Here is a 21,564-nt window from a genome sequence, read left to right on the forward strand (position 1 = left end):
CTGTGCTCTGTCTCCCTGGCGTATCTGCCCCTCAGCATGAACCACTAACTCACCTTTATCTTATTGTCTTTTCCATCTTCCCACAGCTAGAAAGTAAAATTCAGGAGGCTAGGGATCTCTGGTGTCCTCCGGTTGCTCGGTGTCTGGACAGTGTTACAGCACCACAAGGCGCTCAGTGTGCATATGCTGAGTTGGTAAATACATCTACAGGCCTACCTCCCTGCTTTGTGCTGGCGACCTGCCCTTAAGAAACTCCCAGTGTAACGGGGAAGGGGGAGGAAAGAAAAAGGAAGGCCTTCAATGGGTACCACTTCACGTGGCAAAACGAAAAGTTCCGGAGATCTGTTGCATAGCAACGTGAATATACTTGATACATGTTGAAGCTAACTTGGTTGAAATGGCAGGTTTTATGGTGATAGATGTGTGTGTTCGTGTGTGTGCATGCGTATGTGTGTGTGCGTGTGAACATGTGTGTGTGTGTGTCTGTACAATGAGGCCCTCTTACACACATACACACACACACACACACACAAACACACTGCATCTTTGGTAAAGATGTCCTACCAGGCTAACTGTCTAGAATTGTGATTTGGGGAGCTGAAATGTTAGAGGTCTCAAGTCAAATTATCTTAGGTTATCTTTAGCCCTTCCCCCCCCCAAAGTCATGTATTGCCCACCTCTGCATTTGGCCTAACACCCTGTGACAATTAGGTAACATCATTGGAATATACAGACTCCCAGCTTCCACCAACCCAAAGGCTAAGAGCATTCTGATTGCATCTGGGGCCTGTAATACAGAATTCCCTGCTTTGCCAAGGTTCCGCTGCCTGGTGCTTCTACCAATGTTTTCTTAAAACACTTTGTTCCATTACTATAAAAACTTCATGAAACTGTTGCCTTGCTGGAACACGATATTTGGGCTATCTTAAATGTGTGTTCCCAGGCCATGGTCGCTCATATTTGGCTCCAGTATAAACAAACCATCTCTTATTCTCTTTGAAATAAGAGCTGTGTTTTGATTGAGACAAGAGCTCGTATAGTCTAGGCTAGCCTATGAATGACAATTCTCCTCATGAGTGCTGGGACTACTGGTCTATACCATTGAGTCATATGTGTGTGTGTGTATTTAAATCATACGTCATAAAAATTTATATATCATATATATTAACTACAACTAAAAAACTTGAAACAATGAATTGCAGGGCAGAGGCACACCTACCCCAGTGGAGGTCAGCAAGACTTCTGGGGAGGATGGCATCTGAGCAGAGAACCGAGACGCTGGAGGGATTTGCATGGGAGGGTGCTCCAGGGAGACACGGTGCCATGGACAAAGGCAAGAGCACAGAGACCACATAGCTAGAATAACTGGACAGGCTGACGACAGAGTCACAGAGCGCTAAGGGCGCAGGCAGTGGCCAAGGCCTGGAAAGTGAAAAGTGCAGACCTTGCCCTAAAGGCAGGAAGGGCCGGAGCAGGGTTTGAAACAGGGCAACTGTATAGCCAAAGTCTTATGAAAATGTGGAGTCTGAGTGGAGCAAGGGCCTGGAGGCTAGGAGACCATTCCCGGGTCACTGAGTTGGTGGCAGCCTGAACAGGGCCAGGACAATGGAAAGGGGGGGGCGGGTGAGGATCTAAGGACATTTCCCTCAGAATGGCTGACTTGGTTGGTCCTAGCTTCTTCCTCCATGAAAGCTCATCCCATCCTGGAGTTTGTAAGGTGGGTGTAAGGTGGGTGTAAGGTGTAAGGTGGGTAAGGCAACCTTGGCATCACCCCCATGCTCCTCAGCTAGCTCCCTGCCCCCCATTTCCCAGGGAACAGGATGGGAGCAAAACCTTCAAAAGAGCTGGGCCCAACCCCAAAGGCAACTCAGCAGAGCAGCTACAGGAGCAGAAGTTGTCTTAGGGGCGTGGTAAGAGCAGGCCAGGCCCAGTTCCCAGGCCCTCAAGGGTCAGAACTAAGTGGGCGCTGTTGTCCCCTTGGGAATCCCAGGAGGCTGGGTTCGGCCTGGCCTAGTCTAGCCCTGAGGGAGAGGAAGGGAAAGGTCCTGAGAGGCCCGGAAGGAAAAGCCAGCTCAGTCTGATCCTCAGGCAGCAATCCCACAGTCTGCAGTCTGAGCCCACCCACTGGCTGCTCCATCCCAGGAGGCCCTGGGAGCGCAAGGGTAGAATCCTGTTTGGGAACTGGGGCTCCCACCAGCTCTGGGCTGCAAACTCACCTGCCACCTTCCTTTCCCTTAGCCAACCTAGACCCTGCCAGTCCTCCGCTCTGACCTCCCTTGGCTTTCCTGGAACAACACAGATCCTCTCTGGCAGGTTTTGTGATGGTTTTATTTGTTTGGTAGGTTGGTCATACTTGCAGTTAGAGAGACTGAAACCTTAGGCCCTCGTACAAGCCGGGCAGTGCTCTACTACTGAGCTACGCCATCAGATTTTTATATTATTTTAGAGACTATGGTCTTTCTAAACGCTCCACTGCGCTCTCTCTCTCTCTCTCTCTCTCTCTCTCTCTCTCTCTCTCTCTCTCTCTCTCTCTGTGTGTGTGTGTGTGTGTGTGTGTCTCTTGTATCCTAAACTGGCTTCAAATTCACTTAGGAGAAGAGGATGGCCTTGAACTCCTGACCCTCCAGCCTTCACCTCCTAAGAGGTTACAGGCATGGTTCGCCACATTTGATCTACACGCTAGGGCTTTGTAAGTACTACTGGGTATGCACTCTACCAATTGAGCTACAGCACCATAGCCCACTCCCTTAGCCTCTCAAGCAGCTAGGATTACCAGCCTGTGCCACTATGCCGGGTATTGCCTTTGTTGTTGGTTGGTTGGTTGGTTTGTTGTTGGTGTGTTGGTTTGTTTGTTTAGACAGGCTCCCCCTAGGTATTCCAGGTTGGTCTGGAACTCACGCTCAGCCTATGTTAGCGTCCCAAGTTCAGCGCTTCCAACACAGAGGTTTCAGGTACTCCCTCAGACCTTCTGGACGGATGGCGCACTACAGGCTTTGGCTGAATTTCCCATCCGCCTTCCAAAGCAGGCATGTTTCTATCCTCATTCTGTCGAGGAAGAATGGAGACATGCCTAAGGGCGGAGGAGGCAACAGAAGTTACCTCTCTACTCTGACAAGGGTCACGTCGGAGTCTCCGAACTCTTCTGGGCTTTAGCACCGGCACGAGACCTGGTAGCTCCAGGATGGGCCAGTGGTGCTATTCTGAATTGTCTGGCTTACCCTGTGATGCCCCAGTTCTGCCACAGAGGACCCCACATTTACACTTTTATGTGTGTTACACTTTTATTTACCCAGTGGCTTAGCTGCTCCATGGCTGCACCTAGTAGGAGGTAGAGAAGGAAGCCAGGTCTGGCTAGTTTATTGCAGCTTTCGCAGCTGCGAGGTGGGTCCCATCCTTAGTCCCACGCCCGTCACTCACAGTGCCGCCTGAGTGAATGGCAGGCCTCTGCTTGCCTCCAAATTCCCTTAGAAGGCCTCTCCCCCTCCCTTTCGGAGTCATCAGCTGGGATCCAGGTAAACGACAGGAGCTTCTATCCACCCCCTGTCTTAAAGGACCCTACGGAGTTCCTAGGTGACTTCTTATGGTATAACCCTACCGAAGATTGGCAAAGTCGAGACCCCTAGATCCACCGGATTCTAGGAAGGGGGGAAGTCTCACCCCTCTCCAGTGTGGGTTCAGTGTCTAAGAAGCCTGGCACATTGATGAGCCTCGTCTTCTTACCGCACCCACTCCTCACAGCCTCGGGACCAGGTGTCAGATCTACCGGTTCTCGCTAAGAACCCGCGGCCTACAAAGGACTGGGACTGAACCCTGGGAGATGGCAGTTTGGAGGGTCAGCGCGAAGAAACAAGGTTTCCTTCTCCCAGAGGCCAAGAAGCACAATCTGGGCGGGTCCTGGGAGTCTGTCCCACCCAGTCCCCGCCCCCTGCTCCCCAAAGCCCTCCCGCTGGCGTTTCCTGCCCTAAGCCCGCAGCTGCGCTCTATTTAAGGCGTCCAGTGGGAGGCGCGGTCCTGCAGGATTCCCGCAGGGGCAGCTTCGGCCACTGTCGTCCGCTCCACCTGGGCCAACCCCGCAAGCAGGCGGTGAGTTTGGGGAGCCGGGAATACGGATCACTCCACCGCTGGGGGCTGAGGCTTGCTTGTCCCAGGGCGCCGGACACGATTGGAGCCCCCAGCGGCGCTCACCTAGCCTGCCAGGCTCCGTGCTCAGCGCCCTTCCCTCTTCGTTCAGTGAACCCTTAACGGAGAAATTCCCAGCTAATGAGAGAAAGAAGCAAGATTTGAATGTAGGTCTGGTAGTAACTGCTTTACTTCTAGGAAAAGCACACACACGCACACAACACACACACAAGCTAACCCATTTTCACACACAGCCTAAAATGCTCTGGGAAACCTTGGGACCTCCACTCTGCTATGGTCATTTCTTTTAAGGGTCTAGAATGACCACACCAGTCTTGGAGGGAAATGGGATAGAGGCAGAGGCTTGGGCCAGGTGTGTTCACTAAAGTCGCAGATGGTCTTTTTGTTGGCAGGTGGATCAAATGCCCTGGGCTTCTAAGACCCTCACCCCATCCTCCCTCACCCCCAGCCCCATGCAAAGATTAAAAAAACGAGGCCCTCTCATTTTAAATGAGGCGCGGGAGGAAGGTGGGAACAGGTGGGAACCTGAAGATGACGGCTCGCACCACCGAGACCTTCTTGGTGTAACCAGCCTTGAGCGAAAGGGAGGAAGGGCAGGGTACAGCTGTATGACCTTGGACAAGTTCCTCCACTGGTCTGTTTCCATAGGAACCTCTAGTTAATCCAGACCTCTTTGGGACGTGGTCATCCTTGGGCACTGGCCTGTGAAAGAAGGCGCAAATGTACGATTAGACAGGGACCCCCCCCCCCCAGCACTGGCAGGCCTCCTGTGAGCTTATATCTAGGAGGAGCTGAGAAAGGCGCTGTGCTTCCCAGCTGATGGCTGTCTGACCCCTGTCTTCCCACAGAGAGAGGCTCTGGAAACATGGGTGACTGGGGCTTCCTGGAGAAGCTGCTAGATCAGGTCCAGGAGCACTCGACTGTGGTGGGCAAGATCTGGCTGACGGTGCTCTTCATCTTCCGCATCCTCATCCTGGGCCTGGCCGGCGAGTCAGTGTGGGGCGACGAGCAGTCCGATTTTGAGTGTAACACAGCCCAGCCCGGCTGCACGAATGTCTGCTATGACCAGGCTTTCCCCATCTCCCACATCCGCTACTGGGTGCTGCAGTTCCTCTTCGTCAGCACGCCCACCCTCATCTACCTGGGCCATGTCATCTACCTGTCTCGGCGGGAAGAGCGCCTGCGGCAGAAAGAGGGAGAGCTCCGGGCCCTGTCCTCCAAGGACCCACATGTAGAGCGCGCCCTGGCTGCCATAGAGCACCAAATGGCCAAGATCTCGGTAGCAGAGGACGGTCGTCTTCGGATCCGTGGGGCGCTCATGGGTACCTATGTGGTCAGCGTGCTGTGCAAAAGCGTGCTGGAGGCAGGCTTCCTCTACGGCCAGTGGCGCCTCTATGGCTGGACCATGGAGCCCGTGTATGTGTGCCAGCGCGCGCCCTGCCCCCACCTCGTGGACTGCTATGTCTCTCGACCCACAGAGAAGACTATCTTCATCATCTTCATGCTCGTGGTGGGAGTCATCTCCCTGGTGCTCAACCTGCTGGAGCTGGTGCACCTGCTGTGTAGGTGTGTCGGCCGGGAGATAAAGGCACGGAAGGACCACGACACATCCCCAGCCCAGGGCGCTGCTTCAGACCCTTACCCAGAACAGGTGTTCTTCTACCTCCCCATGGGCAAGGAACCCTCGTCCCCACCATGCCCCACCTACAATGGGCTCTCATCTACTGAGCAAAACTGGGCCAACTTGACCACGGAGGAGCAGCTGACCTCCTCCAGGCCTCCCCCCTTCGAAAATCCAGCCCCTCAGGGTGGCCGGAAGCCCCCTAGTCGCCCCAGCAGTTCTGCATCTAAGAAGCAGTATGTGTAGGGAACTGGGGCTTGTGTCACTCAAGAGAGAGGTCCTGAGAAGGGTGTCTACCTTGGCTGCCTCTCAGACAGCCCCTCCTCAAAGGCACTTTGGAGACAACTAGGCCACAGAGGTGGACACTTGCTGGACAGAGGACCTGATTACGGGGGGTTCTGGAATACTTGGAGCCTTTGTGATGAACCAAGGGTCACTGTGGCTTTCTTTCCAGAACATGATTCTGCCCTGATGTGGTCATACAGGTGGGGATGCTCCTGGCTAAGGGTGCTATGGGACCTCTGACCCTTTTCACCTAATCCAGAGGGACCCAGAGCCAACTGGACTCATTGGGCCTCTTAGACCACACACTAAGTTTTCATCACTCCCTGTCCTCCTGGAGAAAAGCTGATGCAGGCTGCTGGCTCAGCTTCATCACCTGGACAGACACGGCCTGCACTGGATCTGGCCCTTTCCAGGGGAACTGGTTGGTGTCTTGTTTCTGTCGCTCCCCGTCCCAATGTTTATGCTTCTAAAATAAACAGGACTCGATCATCCATCAGGTGTGTACTGATGCTGTCCTGGGTGCCTGGGGCAGGGGGAGGGAGGCAATTATTCTGCCCAGACTTCCTTTTTTTTTTTCTTTCTAGTCTTCTATCACCTGTCTTTCATCTCTACAGCCCAGCTCCGGTCAGCACAACTCTAATCCTTCCTCTCAACACGGAGCCCTCACCACCCTGCCTTTTGAAACACCCTGGGTCCTGGCTTCTTTTCACCCACTCCCGTATCCTATCCAGGGTTCTGTTCATCAGCCCATTAACTGGTGGCCAAACAGTCTCTTTTCCCATCCTATTCCATGCCTGTTTGGTACCTCAGTCTACTGTCCCCTGCAATGCGCCCGAGCATGTCTGTCACCAGGACCTCCGTATTCTAAATCAAATTGACCCCAGATGTCCTTCCCTCCTCACTGTGGGCACCTGAGGACTTCTAAAAGGAGGGCTAAGGGTAAGTTGTGTGTTTTTCAAACCCTTTCTAGTGTGCCTATAAGAAGGAGCGAACCAAGGGCTATGTCTTAGCTCCTGTCCATGTACCTCACTGGGGAGACTAGCCAGTGGCAGTGCAGAAGGTCCCCTTCCTCCTCTGCCACTCCCTGAAGCCTCTCAGTGTCTAGAGACCTGAGAAGGTCACAGCAAGGTACAGGAAGAAGAAAGGCTTTCACACCTGGCTTCTACGTTTATTGCTCCCATCGGTGCCAGCCATGTAGCCTGGAATCAATTAAGTCTAAGTCACCATTTTTTCTCACCTTTAAAACAACATAACCAGGCTGAGGATAGGGCTCAGTCGATAGAGTTCCTGCCTGGCGTGAACAGCGCCCTGGGTCCGGTCACCAACGTCACATAAATTCAGCATGGTGTTGGATGTCTATTCTCTCACTCAGCACTTGGGAGGTGAAGGCAGGAGGATCAGAAGTTCAAGGCTATCTTTGGCTAAGTGATGAGCTTGGGGCCAGCCTCGGCTTCCTCACAAAGCACGTGAAATAAAATAAGCGAACGTAGGTGGCTGCCTGGCGTGGCAGAGTCAAGCAACAAAATCCATTCCATCTCCACCCTTTCCAGCGAGGCCAGGAACATACCATCCGTCCTCCTCCAGGAAGGCCTCCCTGACTTCACCAGAATGGCCACTACCTCTCAGGGTCTAGACCACTGAGTCTCTAAACGTTGCCATGGAGACACTTGTGTACACACACACACACACACACCCTTCTCTCCAGAGGCCCAGATCTGACAGTGAAGTAAAAGATGGAGCTAAACTGGGCACAAAGAAGCAAGCATGAGCCAGGAGGCCGAGACCCTTCTCCGTTGAGAGGTGAAAGGCTGTAGGCTCTCAGAGCCACCCTTGTCTGAGTCCCGGAAGCCTGTTTCTGTATCCTCCACCTGACTCAGCTGGGGAAAGTCATGGCAGAGGTTTAACGAAGGTGAGCATCCCGGCCTTGAGCTCACTTTCTCTGAAGTTGGTGTGGGGCCTGGGGTGCGGTTGGGCCTCAGAGAAACAGGCATTGGGGCCTAAACTGGCAGCTACACAAACCCAAGGGCAAAGGAGCCCGGGGTGAGGATGGTGCAGTGGCATGGGATCGTGTAGGGAGGGGAGGTGCTGTGCGCAAGCGTGTGGTGTGGAGAGGGGCGGTGCGCAAGAAGACTTTGCAGTGAAGAGCGTGGAAGGCTCCATCCCACCTGCCTAGCATTGTCAAAGCCACTGTAACCACGGTAACAAAATACTGGGAAAGGATGGCCAAGAGACCATACAAATGTATCCTCTCACAGCCTGACCTGGAGGTCCCAGCCCAGAAGCTTCCGAGGCTCTGTGCGTGAGATCCCTTCACACCTTTCTCCTGAATCCTGGTAGTTTTCGGAACATCTTTCTGCATTTTTTTAGGATTATAGAAGCATCACCCCCTCTCTTCCTCCCCCTCCCCCTGTGTGTGTGTGTGTGCACATGTTCATATTGGATTTGATCCAAAGATGTCATTTTAATTTGATTATTTCTAGGAAAGACCCTATTCCCAAATAAGTTTACATTTTGAGAGCTTGGGGGCTAAAGTCTTCAGCATATCTTTGAAGGAGGACACAACTTGACTCGCACCAATACCCTGTTGATCCCCTCATTTCCAAACAAGGGTCCAGAAGGCCAGGTAGAATGTACTGGCATATGCAAAACTCAGTGGTCTCCTGGGGGGCACGGCTGGACAGTAACTTTACATCATTTGGTTTTTTTTTTTTATTCCTTCTTCCCACCCCCAGAGTCCACCAAGACCTAAGTAGTTCTGAGTCCCAGAAACAGCACCACCCAGGGGTAGGAGACTCGGCATCTGCCACCCATCTCTCACGCTCACCATGGTTCTGTCCATTCTCTGGGCCTCAGTTTCTCCCCTGTGAAAATGGCTGGGTTGGGTGAGAAATGGGATAATTAGACACAAGGGATGTGTCACAGCCCCTGGTCTGAAGCTGATAAGTGACGTTATTTTTCGTGACTCAGAACAGACTCAAGGTTATTTTATAAAAGGATGGGTTCCAGGCACTTGGATTCGCCACCGCCTTCCTGGGTAGCCAGAGAAGGGCAGGGTTATGCCGAGTACACATAAACCAAGCAGGGAGCCGTGTCAAGCTGGGTGATATCAAAACCGCTTCCTGATGTATTCGTGCTGGCTGCCTGGACACCAGGTTGCTGATCCGTGATTCTTCTTTCTTGTTTGTCTTTGATTTTTGTTGTTTGGCTTAGTTTCCGTGATCCAGGCTGACCTGGATCACCCATTGTGATCCACCACTGGATTAAAACTAAGTATAAGAAACGTGTAAGACTTCCACAGTGAAACCCACAAATTTGTATGTTAACTTAAAAAACAAAAGACATGGCTGGACACGGTAGAGCGACACGGTTAATCTGCACTCTCCTGGCAGAGGCAGGCAGATGTCTGAGAGTTCTAGGCCAGCCTCGTCTACAAAGCAAGTTCCAGACCAGCCAGGTTCAGCTCCCAACACCAACATCAGGCAGCACAGTGAGTTCAAGACCAGTCAGGTTCAGTTCCTAGCATCCACATCAGGCAGCTCACAACTTCGATTCCAGGAGATCTGACCCCTCCCTCTGGGCTCCACAGGTACCCCCCCACACACACACAAATAAATAAATAAATAAATAAATAAATAAATAAATAAATAAATAACATATATAAAGTCATTCCTTTTCATATTCTTTGTGCTTATATTCAGATAAAATCAGAATAGCAGTGTAGCCCTAGGCCTGTGTTCTTTTATCCATTTCCCCTCTTATCCTGAAATGCCTTTGGAAGAACAGCTTAGATCGTGGGCTCTATCAGTAGCCCCTTAAGCAGGACCCCAGAATTGGACCTCCCGATGATGCTCCCAACTCACCCCCTTCTGTGCTAAACGACACTGTGACTGTGATGTTGCAGGCACGCTTTCTCAGTCCCTATTTCTGTGAAAGAAAGATGTTCCAAGAAGTGCAAGGGAGGGAAGGGCCAGAAGCTATGAAACTGTAAACTGAAAGAAATTTAGGGGCTTTCTTTCTGGTAATGAAAGTAAGTCATTGTGGATGATCCAGAAATACGGACACACGATAATTACGGGAAGTGACAACAGTGACCTCCAAGTGGGTGGACACGATGCTGTCCCGAAGGAGAGTAAGCCAAGGGAGCCAGGGATCCCCTTCTCTATGGATCCGGAGTGGCTGCTCCTCCCCCACACTAAGGAAAACTGGACATTCGTTCTCTAAAGCGGATAAAGCTGGGAGAAGCACCGTGGCTGCGAGGATGAGAGATAATAATGTGCCCAATGGGGAGACGTCACCAGCCGTGCTCTTTTGATCACAGAACATTGGTTGAGGAGCAAGGCTAAAGGTAGAAGAGCTAACCCAGCCTGGAGGGTGCAGAAGCCTGCTGAGAGGTGGGGGGGTTGGGGGTCTGAGAGGAGCTGGGGAGGGCATTCGGGGCTTGTGCCCTGAAGAAGCAGCAAGGTTGATAGATTTCTTGTTCAGAATTGTGTTTTGTTTTGAGTTTGGGTGGGTGTTTTGTTTTATTTTTAATCTGTCATGTAACCTAGACAGGAGGCAGGTTACTATTTTGTTGAGGGTGACTTCAAACTCCCGATCTTCTTACCACTGCCCCCTTCCCAGTGCTAATATGATAGGCATGCTATACCTATATCAAGGTTGTTGTTGTTGTTGGTGGTGGTGGTGGTGGTGTGTGTGTGTGTGTGTGTGTGTGTGTTAATTTTAAATATGTATATTGAAACTTTCACTATGTAGCCATTAGCTAGCCTGAAACTCACTCTGTAGAACAGGCTGGCCGGCCTCAAACTCATAGAGATCTGCCTGCCTCTGCCTCCCAAGTGCTGGGATTAAAGGTATGCACCACCATCTCCTGGATAGTGAGTGAGTACATATGATATTTGTCCTTCTGGGTCTGGGTTACCTCACTCAATATGATGTTTTCTAGATCCATCTATTTGCCCGCAAATTTCAAGATGTCATTATTTTTTTCTGCTGTGTAGTACTCTGTTTTGTAAATGAACCACGTTTTCCTTACCCATGCTTTGGGTAGAGGGGCATTTAGGTTGTTTCCAGGTTCTGGCTATGAAAAACAAAGCTGCTATGAACATAGCTGAGCACATTGGACTTGGATCTTCTGCAAGAGCAGTGTGCTCTCTCAACCGCCTAGCCATCTCTCCAGCCCCCAAGGTTATTTTTGATATGTTCTGCCGTGTGCTTTCAAAAAACTATATGTGTATGCATATGCACACGATGCACAGACATCCATGCAGACAAAACACCACATATATAAAATAATGTGAAGAGGTCTGAAGCTGGGATCCTTCATTGCTTCCATGAAGAAGCACTAGCTGAGAGGACGGAGCCCTCACTGGTCTCAGAATTTTCTGGTGTCTTGATCTTGAACTTAAAAGCATCCAGAATTTAAAAAAAAAAAAAGTTGTTTACAAACCATCTACCTTACGGTTGCTTGGTTCGGGTTTTGATTTTGAGTTTTTTGAGAAACGGTCTACAGCGCAATCCAGACTGTGTAGCCGTGCATCTGTACGCATGCATCTGAGTGCGATGACCATGGAGAGCAGAGGTGCTGAACCCAAACCAATTCTCTTGCCTCAGCCTCCCCAGTGCTGGGAAGTAGGCATGTGCCCCCATACCCAGCCAGTCTGTGGTGCTTTCTTCTGGTATATTCAGTATAAAATTTTTCTCATTGTGCTCTTTTGTCTCAAGATTTAATTCGTGTATAGCCAGATTTATTAGTTTTGTTCCAATAATTTTATGACTTAGCAATGTACCTGACATCTATCTGTGTGTAATATTAAGTGAAACCCTACGTTTGCCCCTAAATAACTCAGAGTCCCAGAAGTAATTACTGGGTAACTCTCTGCACTGATGTGTGATGTCTACAGTACTGCAGTGTGTGTGTGTGTGTAAGGTTTTTGCTACATTTACTTATTTGTGTGTGCACACACATGCACATTTATGAGTAGGGGAAGGCAGTTCTGCCGGACACCAGAGTGTCAAAGGGTGACTGAATGAGAGTCATTCTCTCCTTCCACCGTGTGGCTTGCAAGGCTAGACCTAAAGACATCAGACGTGGCGGCAAGCACCTTTACCCTCTGCTGCACCTGTAATCTATATATTTATACATAAACTAGAGCGCTGCCTCGCGGATCTACCACTGTATTCGCCACTCGTCCTCTTCACTGGTGTAAGGCGGCGATGCCTCTAATAAACCCCAGGCTTCATCTGAGTCATTTGAATCTCCAGAACAAATAAGATGCCGATTGGCATCAGAGCCTAGGCAGCCTTATCTCATCACTCCATATATCCTTGTTTTGTTCAGGTTCAATTAAAAGCCCTAAATAAAGCGGTTCCCTGGCTTCTGTGTGTGCCCCGTGGGGGAGGCTCTGCAGCCAGGACCGCCCTGGTTCCCAGCTGAAATCCCTGAGGCTTTCACAAGTAACCTACGCTCCGTATGGGCCTGCGCAATCTGAAATCTGGGCAATGAGTGGGGACACCTGCAGCAATTCGGCACCATCACCTTCGCTTCTGCTCACAGGTCCCACTGACAAGAGCTGTCCTCTTGAATCGGGACCCTGCCAGCCAGAGCATGCGCTAAGAGCTAAGATGACCTTTGCTCAGTCAGGTTTGCCCTGCACCTGGAGAATCCAAGGAGCTTCATTCACTTACATGGCCTCCCTGGTGGGGATGGTGCCGAGCTCCTAGCCTGTATGGTAGTCTTTGAGGGTTGATCCTCTCATGCTCTACTCAGAGGAAGGGGGCAGGAAGGGTGTGTGTGTGTGTGTGTGTGTGTGTGTGTGTGTGTGTGTGTGTGTGTGTGTGTGTGTGTGTGTGTGTGTGTGTGTGTGTGTGTGTGTGTGTGTGTGTGTGTGTGTGTGTGTCTGACAGGCTCTCAACCAGGCTGTGTGGCACACCCCTTTAATCATCTAGGAAGCGAGAATGGCACGGAAAAGGGCAGGCGACAGGAGCATATACACCTTAGGAGTAATAGTGTAAAAACGACCAAGGCCCAGGAGTCCGCTCAGTCAGCAGAGTGCCTTCCTAACATGCATGAAACCCAGGGCTTGATCCACAGGACTGCATAAAACCAACCCTACAGATCTGTCACCCAGCGCTCAAGAGGCAGAAGCAGGAGGATCAGAAGTTCAAGATCATCCTCAGCTACATACTGAATTCGAAACCAGCCTGAGCTATATGAGACCCTCATGTGGCTCCTCGAAAGATGAAAATCAAATGTCACATGCCCTCCCCCAACAAACACCCTCAAAATGGACCATATACCTACAATAAAATGTAAGGCACATTGATTTGTTGTGATCTTGGATTAAGCAAAGATTTCATTTAATATTAATACAAATTTTCTGGAAAAAAAGAGAAAATGTTGTGAAATATACCTTCATTAAATTTAATGTGATTTACTGGGTCCTGGCAGTGCAGGGCTGTCATACCAACAGCTCAAGAGGCTGAGGGAGGAGGATAGTAACTTCAAGACCAGCTCAGGCTACTTAGAAAGACCTTGTCTTAGCCAGGTTAGCAGTGCACTCCTTCAATCCCAGCACTCAGGAGACAGAGGCAAGTGGATCTCTGAGTTCAAGGCCAGCCTGGTCTACAGAGTGAGTTCCAGGACAGCCAAGGCTATACAGAGAAAACCTAAAGGGAAAAAAAAAAAAAAGACAGGGTTTCGTGTACATCAGACTGGTCTCCAATTCATCCAGAAACTGCTGAATTTCTGATCCTGCATATGCCTCCTGAGTGCTAGGATTAGGTGTGGACCACCATGCCTAGTTTATGTGGTGTTGAAAATGGAACCCAAGGCTTCGCAGCTGCTGTGCAGGCACTTCACAAGTTGGTCTCCATCTCCAGCCCTGGTTTCGTCTTTTGAGACAGAATCATATGATCTTGAACTCACAGTCCTCTTGTCTCAGCCTTGTAAGCACTGGAATTATAGGTATGTAGCATCACATTGAGGTAGGTTTTTTTGTTTTTTTGGTTTTTTTTCCCCAAGGCAGGGTTTCTTTGTAGCTTTGGAGTCTGTCCTGGAACTAGCTGTTGTAGACCAGGCTGGCCTCGAACTCACAGAGAAAGGGAGGTCTTTATTGAGGGGGAAATACCTATTTCAAAAAGACTATAGGAGCTGGTAATGTAGCTTTACTGGCAGAGAACCTACCTAACATGTGCAAGGCCCTGGGTTTGAGCCCAAGAATTAGGGACATGGAAATAAAATAATAAAACACTGGTCGGTAGTGGTGCATGCCTTTAATCCCAGAACTTGGGAGGCAGAAGAAGCAGGTCTAAGGTCAGGTTTAAGTTCTGAGTTTAAGGTCAGCCTAGTCTACAGAGTGAGTTCCAGGACAGCCAGGGCCACACAGAGAAACCCTGTTTTGGAAAAAAAAAAAAAAAGCCAAAGCAAAGCAAAACAAAAAGAGTAAACACCTGTCCTCTGCTCTGCCTCACCTCACACAATGGGAAGCAGATGAGCAAACGCTGGTAGACAGCCGAGGTTGTGAGGACCTGAATGTGCTGAGCTCCAGAAACCCCATCAGTCCAGCTTGGCCATGACCCAAGAAATCTCTAAAATCAGAAACAAGAACTCTCCAGAGGCCAGAGGATGAATCCCAGGCGGAGGAGTGAGGGCCCAGTCAGGAAGCCAAGCCCAGTGCAGGCCTCATAAAGCTTCCCCGGTGGGGCTGCCCAGGAACCACACTGGATCATAGGGACAAAAGCCAGGCTCTAACCGTGCAAAGGGCAGCTTCGGCCCATGGTGGCTGATCTCTGCCAAGAGCAGAGCACTATACCAATAATATCGAAAAGCTCAGAGGCCCCCAGAAGGACAGAGAGATAGCAGGACCTGCCTAGAGTAGAGAGGGCAAATTCTCAAGACTGAGAACGCTATCACCAGCGCAGCCACAGCCTCAGTAGAACATCTGCCATCGTTTCCCAATGGTGCTACGCATACAGTTATATTTCAGTATTATGAGGTGTTTGCTGAGATATTACCTACCGTAGCCCAGGCTAACTTGAAGCTTGCAAGGTAGCCAAGGATGACCTTGAACACCTGATCCTACTGCCTCTACCTTGAAAGTGCTGGGATGATAGGTATTGTTATCACGCCTGGTTTAACATGTATGTTTTTTAGAAGCATTCAGGAGCTAGAAGGATAACTCAGTGGATAAGAGAGAACCCAAGTTTTGTTACTAGCATGCACATCGGACAGCTCACAACTTTTTGTAGTTTTAGCTTTAGTTCCATAGGATCTGAACCCCTCCTGGCCTCTTTGGGCACCTCACTCTTATGTATGCACACATGTACACACACACACTGCACGCATATGCATGTGCACACACACACACACAAGCACACTATACTTATGCATGTGCATTTGTACACACATGCACACATTAACACACTGCACTCATGTGCATGTGCACATACACACATAAGCACACTGCACTCATATTGCACATGTACATGTATACACACATAATTTTAAAATGAAATCAAATGCTTTTTAAAAAAAAAAAAACGTTCTGTGGGGTAAGAGACAGAGCTTAGTGATAGAGCTCTTGCCTAGCACCTGCAAGGCCTTGGTTTGTTCCCCACCACACACACCAGTAAGCATTGTAAACAAAGCTTTTTTTTTTTTTTTTTTGCCATTCTACAGAGTCATTACTATTTACTGTGCTACAAGCCTCAAAAACTGCAAGCAACTCTGGTTTCTCAGCAGCTGAAAGTCTTTGAAAGAAGTCTGCAAACGGGACACCAATCCTGGTGTCCTAGGTGCCTAGGCCTTGTTCTCCACTCCAGGAATTTCCTGAACACCCCACCACGAATCTCAAATGCCTAAAATCAATCCCTACAAAAGCAACATTTTCTGGACCAAGAACCTGGGTCCATTAAAGTGAGTAGAATTTAGGTGAACTGGGTCAGAGCTTCTGACAGAGCCCAGGGGAAACCACTGCAAAAGAACGAAGCCTGTAGGCCTGGAGTTGCAGAACATAGAGAAGGAAAGGTCGAGAGAGCTATTCCATCTCCAACCAGTATGGACTAGAACTTCAAAGCATGGCAGGAGGCCATGGGATGGGTAGAGGCAGGAAGGGGTGACAGACAAGGAGCCATCCCATACAAGAGAATTATCTCTGGGTTGGCAGATGTCACTAAGACATCTGAGCCCCTTCCTGTTGGAGAGGCGGTCCTAAAATAAAGTTGGAGGCAGAGCAGACCCCCTACGATGAAAACCAAGGATGATACCTTTTTCCAGGAACCTAGCAACTATGTGTGACCATGACACCCGTTCGACCCATCAGCCCTACCACATAGACTATCTGGGAAGTGCAAAGGCACAGAGTGGGGAGAAAGAGGTCGGGAACACGATGGTGCCTGTGCAGGGACCACAGACTCCAGGAACACAGCAGGACAGGAGCAACCATAGCCATCTCTCCAGCCCCCAAAAGAACATTTCATAGAAGACAAAAACAGGGTTATCGGATGAAATGAAGACTTTTATATAAGGAGTACTGTGGTAGGGAAAAAGAGATCCAGAAAAAAAAAAAAAAAGGACAAATATGGAGCAGAACAGAAGCTGGTGACAGAATCCCCAAATCCTCCTTCTTTTACACGAACCAGTGTAGACCAAGCTGACCTTGAACTCACAGAGATAGTCAGCCAGTACCTCCCACTGCCTTCCGCGGGCAGGGATAAAAGGCAAATGCCACCACACCGGGTCCAAAATCCCCCTTCTACCAGAACTGTTGGGCATACATCTGCAAACAACTTTTCACGTGCGTAGCTGAGCATAAAAGAAAGCACAAAACTAAAGAGGGAACTCAGGCTGAGGAAATGGCTCAGGGCTGATGGAGCTTTTGTGAAACCCTGGGTCCCATCCTCAGCACCAATAAACCAGGTATGGTGGTGCATGCCTACAATCCCAGCCCTTGGGAGGTAGAAGCTAAGAATAAATAAGACAAAATAAGTAAAAAGCACTGCCGTATCTGAACACATAAGCCACAAGAAGGAAACAGGAGAGCAAACTGGAATGTGCAAAGGGTATTTTTGCTTTTCTCTTTTAGTTGTTGTTTCTCGACAAGGTCTCGTGTAGCCAAGACTTACTGGGGGGAGCTCTATAATGTGGGGGATGGCCTAGATTTCCTGATCCTTCTGCCTCCACCTCCAAAGGACTAGGGTTCCAGCTGTGTACACCACTCTCTGCGCATCTACTTAACTGTACTGTCATGCTCTGTGTGTGTGTGTGTGTGTGTGTGAGAGAGAGAGAGAGAGAGAGAGAGAGAGAGAGAGAGGAAGNNNGAGAGAGAGAGAGAGAGAGAGAGAGAGAGAGAGAGAGAGGAAAAAGAGAGAGAGAGAGAGAGAGAGAGAGAGAGAGAGAGAGAGAGAGAGAGAGAGAGAGACAAGGGTCTCACTGTGTAACCCTGGATATCTCAGAACTCCCCGTGTAGCCCAGGTTTTCCTCAGATTCACTCTGCCCCTGATCAGAGTGTTGGGATTAAAGTAGTGTTGCCACCACACCTGGCCTGTTACACTCTTGAATTCTGATGCAGGAACACCAAGGCCAATGACACAGGGAGAGAGTGACCAAGAATCACACCTAGACTAAGTCGTAAGAAGCCTCAAGGGCAGTGGTTCTCACCCTTCCAAATGCTTAGACCCTTTATTACAGTTCTTCATGTTGTGGTGACCCCCCAGCCATAAAATTAATCCATTGCTACTTTGTAACTGTATTTTTGCTACTCTTAGGAATCGTCAGGTAAATATCCGATTTGCATATCCGATTTGCAGTCTCTGTGGGGGGCTGAGACCCACAGGTTGAGAACTGCTGCTCTTGGTGAGCATGTAACACTCACCTGTAATCCCGGCACTGAGGAGGCTGACATGGTAATGTCATGAGGCTGTATATCAAAGACACTGTCTCAAAAAAAAAAAAAAAAGAGGCGGAGCCACCTCAGGTGCCTCAGTTTGTCCTTTTGTGCCCCTGCAATCCTGCAGATTCCTCCAGAAGCAGAGATGCCACACTGACGGCAGCCCTGCCGGGAGACAGAGCCATGCTCACAGACAGTGTTAAACAGCTGCTCCAGTCAATCCTCAGACCCAAAGAACAGCTGGTTCCTCTTCTAGGCCACTGGTTGTTTAGGGGGTGGGGCAGGGTGTCACACTGTTGCAAGAAAAGCCATAGCCATGAACAAACATGGTTAGGAGAATAACTACAAAGGACTGGAAATGGGGCTGGGGATACAGTTCAGTGGTAGAGCACCGACCTAGTAACTCTAAGGCCCTGGGTTCAAACCCCAGAACCACCCCTACCACCCCCCAAAAGAGGAAAAGTATACTGTTAAGAAAAAAAAAAAGAATCATTCTTTTTTCAGAGAGAACTAAATCTAATATAAAACTGATGGAGACTTGTGCTTTAACTCACAAACAATGAACGACCGTGAAAACGTCTCTCCAGATAAGATCTATGAAGTGGCTTGGCTCCTTTCAGACACTGGACAGTGGGCAATGAGAGGCCTGGTCCTTCACCTGCTCCCACCATCTTGCCATATGGAAATAGTCCCAGTCTGCAGAGCATGGCTCAGTGGTTAAGAGCACTGACTGCTCTTCCAGAGGTCCCAGGCTAAATTCAGCACCCACGTGGCAGATCACAACTGACTATAACCCCAGTTCCAGGGGATCCAGTGCCCTATGTTGACCTTTGTGAGCACCAGGCACACACAGGGTGCACAGATACACATGCAGGCAAAACACCTGTACCATGACATTAAAAAAAAACTAAAAAAAATTTATGACAGAAAAAAAATTAAAAAAAATAGAGAGGAAGGAAGGAAGGAAGGAGGGAGGGAGGGGGAGGGAGGGAGGGAGAAATGGCTAGATTTCATGGCACAGAAGATGGAGTTGCACACACATACAAATGCATGCACGCATGTGCACAGCTCCAGAGACCGTGGTGGCTAAATGAGGATGGCCCCCACTATGCTCATTTGTTTTGGTACTTGGTCCCTAGTTGCTGTAACTTTTTTGGGAAGGATTAGGAGGTGTAGAGGTGTCACTGGGGGTGGGCTATGTCCAAAGCCTATGACATTCCCAGTCCTCTCTCTCTCTCTCTCTCTCTCTCTCTCTCTCTCTCTCTCTCTCCATGCCTCATGGTTGTGGGCTAGGATATACGCTCTCAGCTACTGCCTCAGTGCCATGCCTTCTGCTGCCATGTTCTCCATCATGATGATCACAGACTCCAACCCTCTGGAACCATCAGTTGCCTTGGCCATTGTGTCTTATCACCAATAGAAAAGTAACTAAGATACCGTCGTAAGGCTACCTGGGATCATGTAGCTAAATAATGATCATTACAGGTAGGGGACAAAACTCCATGAATAGCTGGTAAAACTCACTAGGAAGATATAAACTGAACAAATTCTGGAACCCAAGGGGTCAGACATAATTCACATCCTTACCGTCCAGAATGAAAATCCTAATAATACCTGGAGCTTAGATGAATTCCCCATGAGAGTATCACATGGTCCCGAGCTGTTAGCCTTACTCCAAAGGATGCTCTAGACTCACCAAACAAAACCAAAATCAGCCACTAGTCAGGGATGGACTTCAGTTGGTAGAGTGGTTGCTCAGCAACCACGAGGCCTGAGCTCCAATCCCCAGCATGGTATAACGACCTTCATGGCAGGCCTATAACCCCAGCACTCAGGAGGAGAAAGGTTGCTTTAGAAATATAAAAATATCCTTTTGAGAATATATAAAAAAAAAACATGATGATGCTGTAGAAAAAAAATGGAAGAGATTGTCAGTAAAGGACCAACAAGATGGATCAGCCAGCAAAACGCTTGCCTCAAAAGCCTGATGACCTGAGTTCAATCCCCAGAACCCACATAAGAGGTGGAAAGAGAGACCCAGCTCCCCACAATTGTCCTCTATCTCCACACTCAATGTGGTGCTTGAACACACACATACAAACACAGTAGTAATAGTATTAATAATAATAATAATAACAATATATAAAGCTTTTAAATACTATCAGAAACTATCTAAAATTAACTACACAAAGGCAAGCATTCAAAGAAATTGAGCATAGCCTCAGTGAGCTATGGGAACCATTGAGCTGTGCACACTGTGAGGGAGTGAAATGCGGATTATACCTTAGACACTGTTATTTACACAGTGAGAAAACAACACAAAGCCATTTTCTTGCTTCCTTCCTTTCTTTTTAAAAGGAGAATGAATTCAGGGCCTTACATAGTCAAGCACTCTACCACTGAGCTATATTCCCAGCCCTCTTGTATTGTTTGCTTGTCTTATTTTAGTTTTTGTTTGTTTGAGACAGGGTCTCAATGCGTAGCCCCGGCTGTCCAGAAACTCACTACATAAACCAGCATGGCATTGAACTCAAAGAGATCCTCTGCTTCTTCCTCTGCCTCCTGAATACCTGGATTAAAAATGTGACCACCATGCCCAGCTCCTTCTATTTTTTTTTTTTTTCAAATTAAGACAGTCTCGCTAACTTTTGCAGGCTGGCTTTCAATACCATTCTGTATCCCAAACAGGCTCTGAACTTTTGATCCTTCTCCCTCAGCCTTCCAACAATTAAAGCTGGGTTTATAGTCCTGCCTTCCTGGGTACAGAAAAGCAAGGAAGGGTTGTTCTATTTTGTTTGCAGTACTGGGCTTCATGCATGCTGGACAAACATCTAACACTGAGTTATATTTAGCCCTAGTGCAAGATTGTAACTCACAAGGTCAGTGTCCACAAATTCTTACACAGAGCATAAACAATTGCAATTTAACATTTTAAAACATAACTTGCAATAGCACCAAGGCTATTTTTAAAAAGAAAACTAGGGATCAATTTAATAAAACGTATGCTATCTCTACCTTGAACTCTAAGCCATGGTAGAAAGAACATAAGTCCAGGCACTAAATAAGTGAGAAGTCACACAGTGCTTGGGGATAACATGATGCAACATAGTATGATATCAATTCCTCTGAAGTCAGTTTATAGATTAAAAGCATTTTCTTTGGGCTGCCAACCAGCTCCCAAATAAAGACATAAAGACTTATTATTAATTATGAATGCTCGGCCTTAGCTTAGGCTTGTCCCACCAGCTCTTTTAACTTAATTTAACCTGTTTCTATTCATCTACATTTTGCCTCAGGGCTTTTTACCTTTCTCTCATTCTGTACGTCCTGCTTTCCTGCTTCCTCTGTGGCTGACTGTCTGGCCAGTTCCTGACATCTCCCTGTTGTCTCCTTTTCTTTCTTCCTCTCTTTCTCCCCTGAGCCTAAATTCCTCCTCCTACTTACAATCCCTGCCCCCAAGTTCCACCTATACCTCCTCCCTCGCTATTGGTCATTCGGGTTTTTATTAGTCCAATCAGGGGCCTTAGGCAGGCAAGGTAAAATTACAACACATCTTTACATAATTAAACAAATGCAACACATCTTTCATAGTTAAACAAATATTCCACAACAACCTTGGGTTCACAAAACACA

At 48.7% G+C, this 21,564-nt stretch overlaps 1 protein-coding gene across 2 annotated transcripts; it reads left to right on the top strand.

The window, feature by feature from the left end:
• Positions 1-3,972: 3,972 nt before the first annotated feature.
• Gja4 (gap junction protein alpha 4) lies at positions 3,973-6,537 on the top strand. Of its 2 annotated transcripts, none has more exons than XM_050153309.1 (2): positions 3,973-4,083; positions 4,989-6,537. In XM_050153309.1, the coding sequence occupies exon 2, from the start codon at positions 5,006-5,008 to the stop codon at positions 6,005-6,007; it is 1,002 nt and encodes a 333-aa protein (XP_050009266.1). In that variant the 5' UTR covers positions 3,973-4,083; positions 4,989-5,005; the 3' UTR covers positions 6,008-6,537. The 2 variants fall into 2 exon arrangements, with proteins under 2 accessions (XP_050009266.1, XP_050009273.1); XM_050153316.1 differs by lacking the exon at positions 3,973-4,083 and adding an exon at positions 4,114-4,286.
• Positions 6,538-21,564: the final 15,027 nt, after the last annotated feature.

The sequence above is a fragment of the Alexandromys fortis genome, unplaced genomic scaffold (genome assembly GCF_014885135.2).
Source record: "Alexandromys fortis isolate MF-2015 unplaced genomic scaffold, M_Fortis_MF-2015_v1.1 scaffold_26, whole genome shotgun sequence".
Taxonomy (NCBI): Eukaryota; Metazoa; Chordata; class Mammalia; order Rodentia; family Cricetidae; genus Alexandromys; species Alexandromys fortis.

Excerpts from the sequence above, each read along its gene's own strand:
- Gja4 (XM_050153309.1), top strand. The coding sequence starts at position 5,006 with ATGGGTGACTGGGGCTTCCTGGAGAAGCTGCTAGATCAGGTCCAGGAG.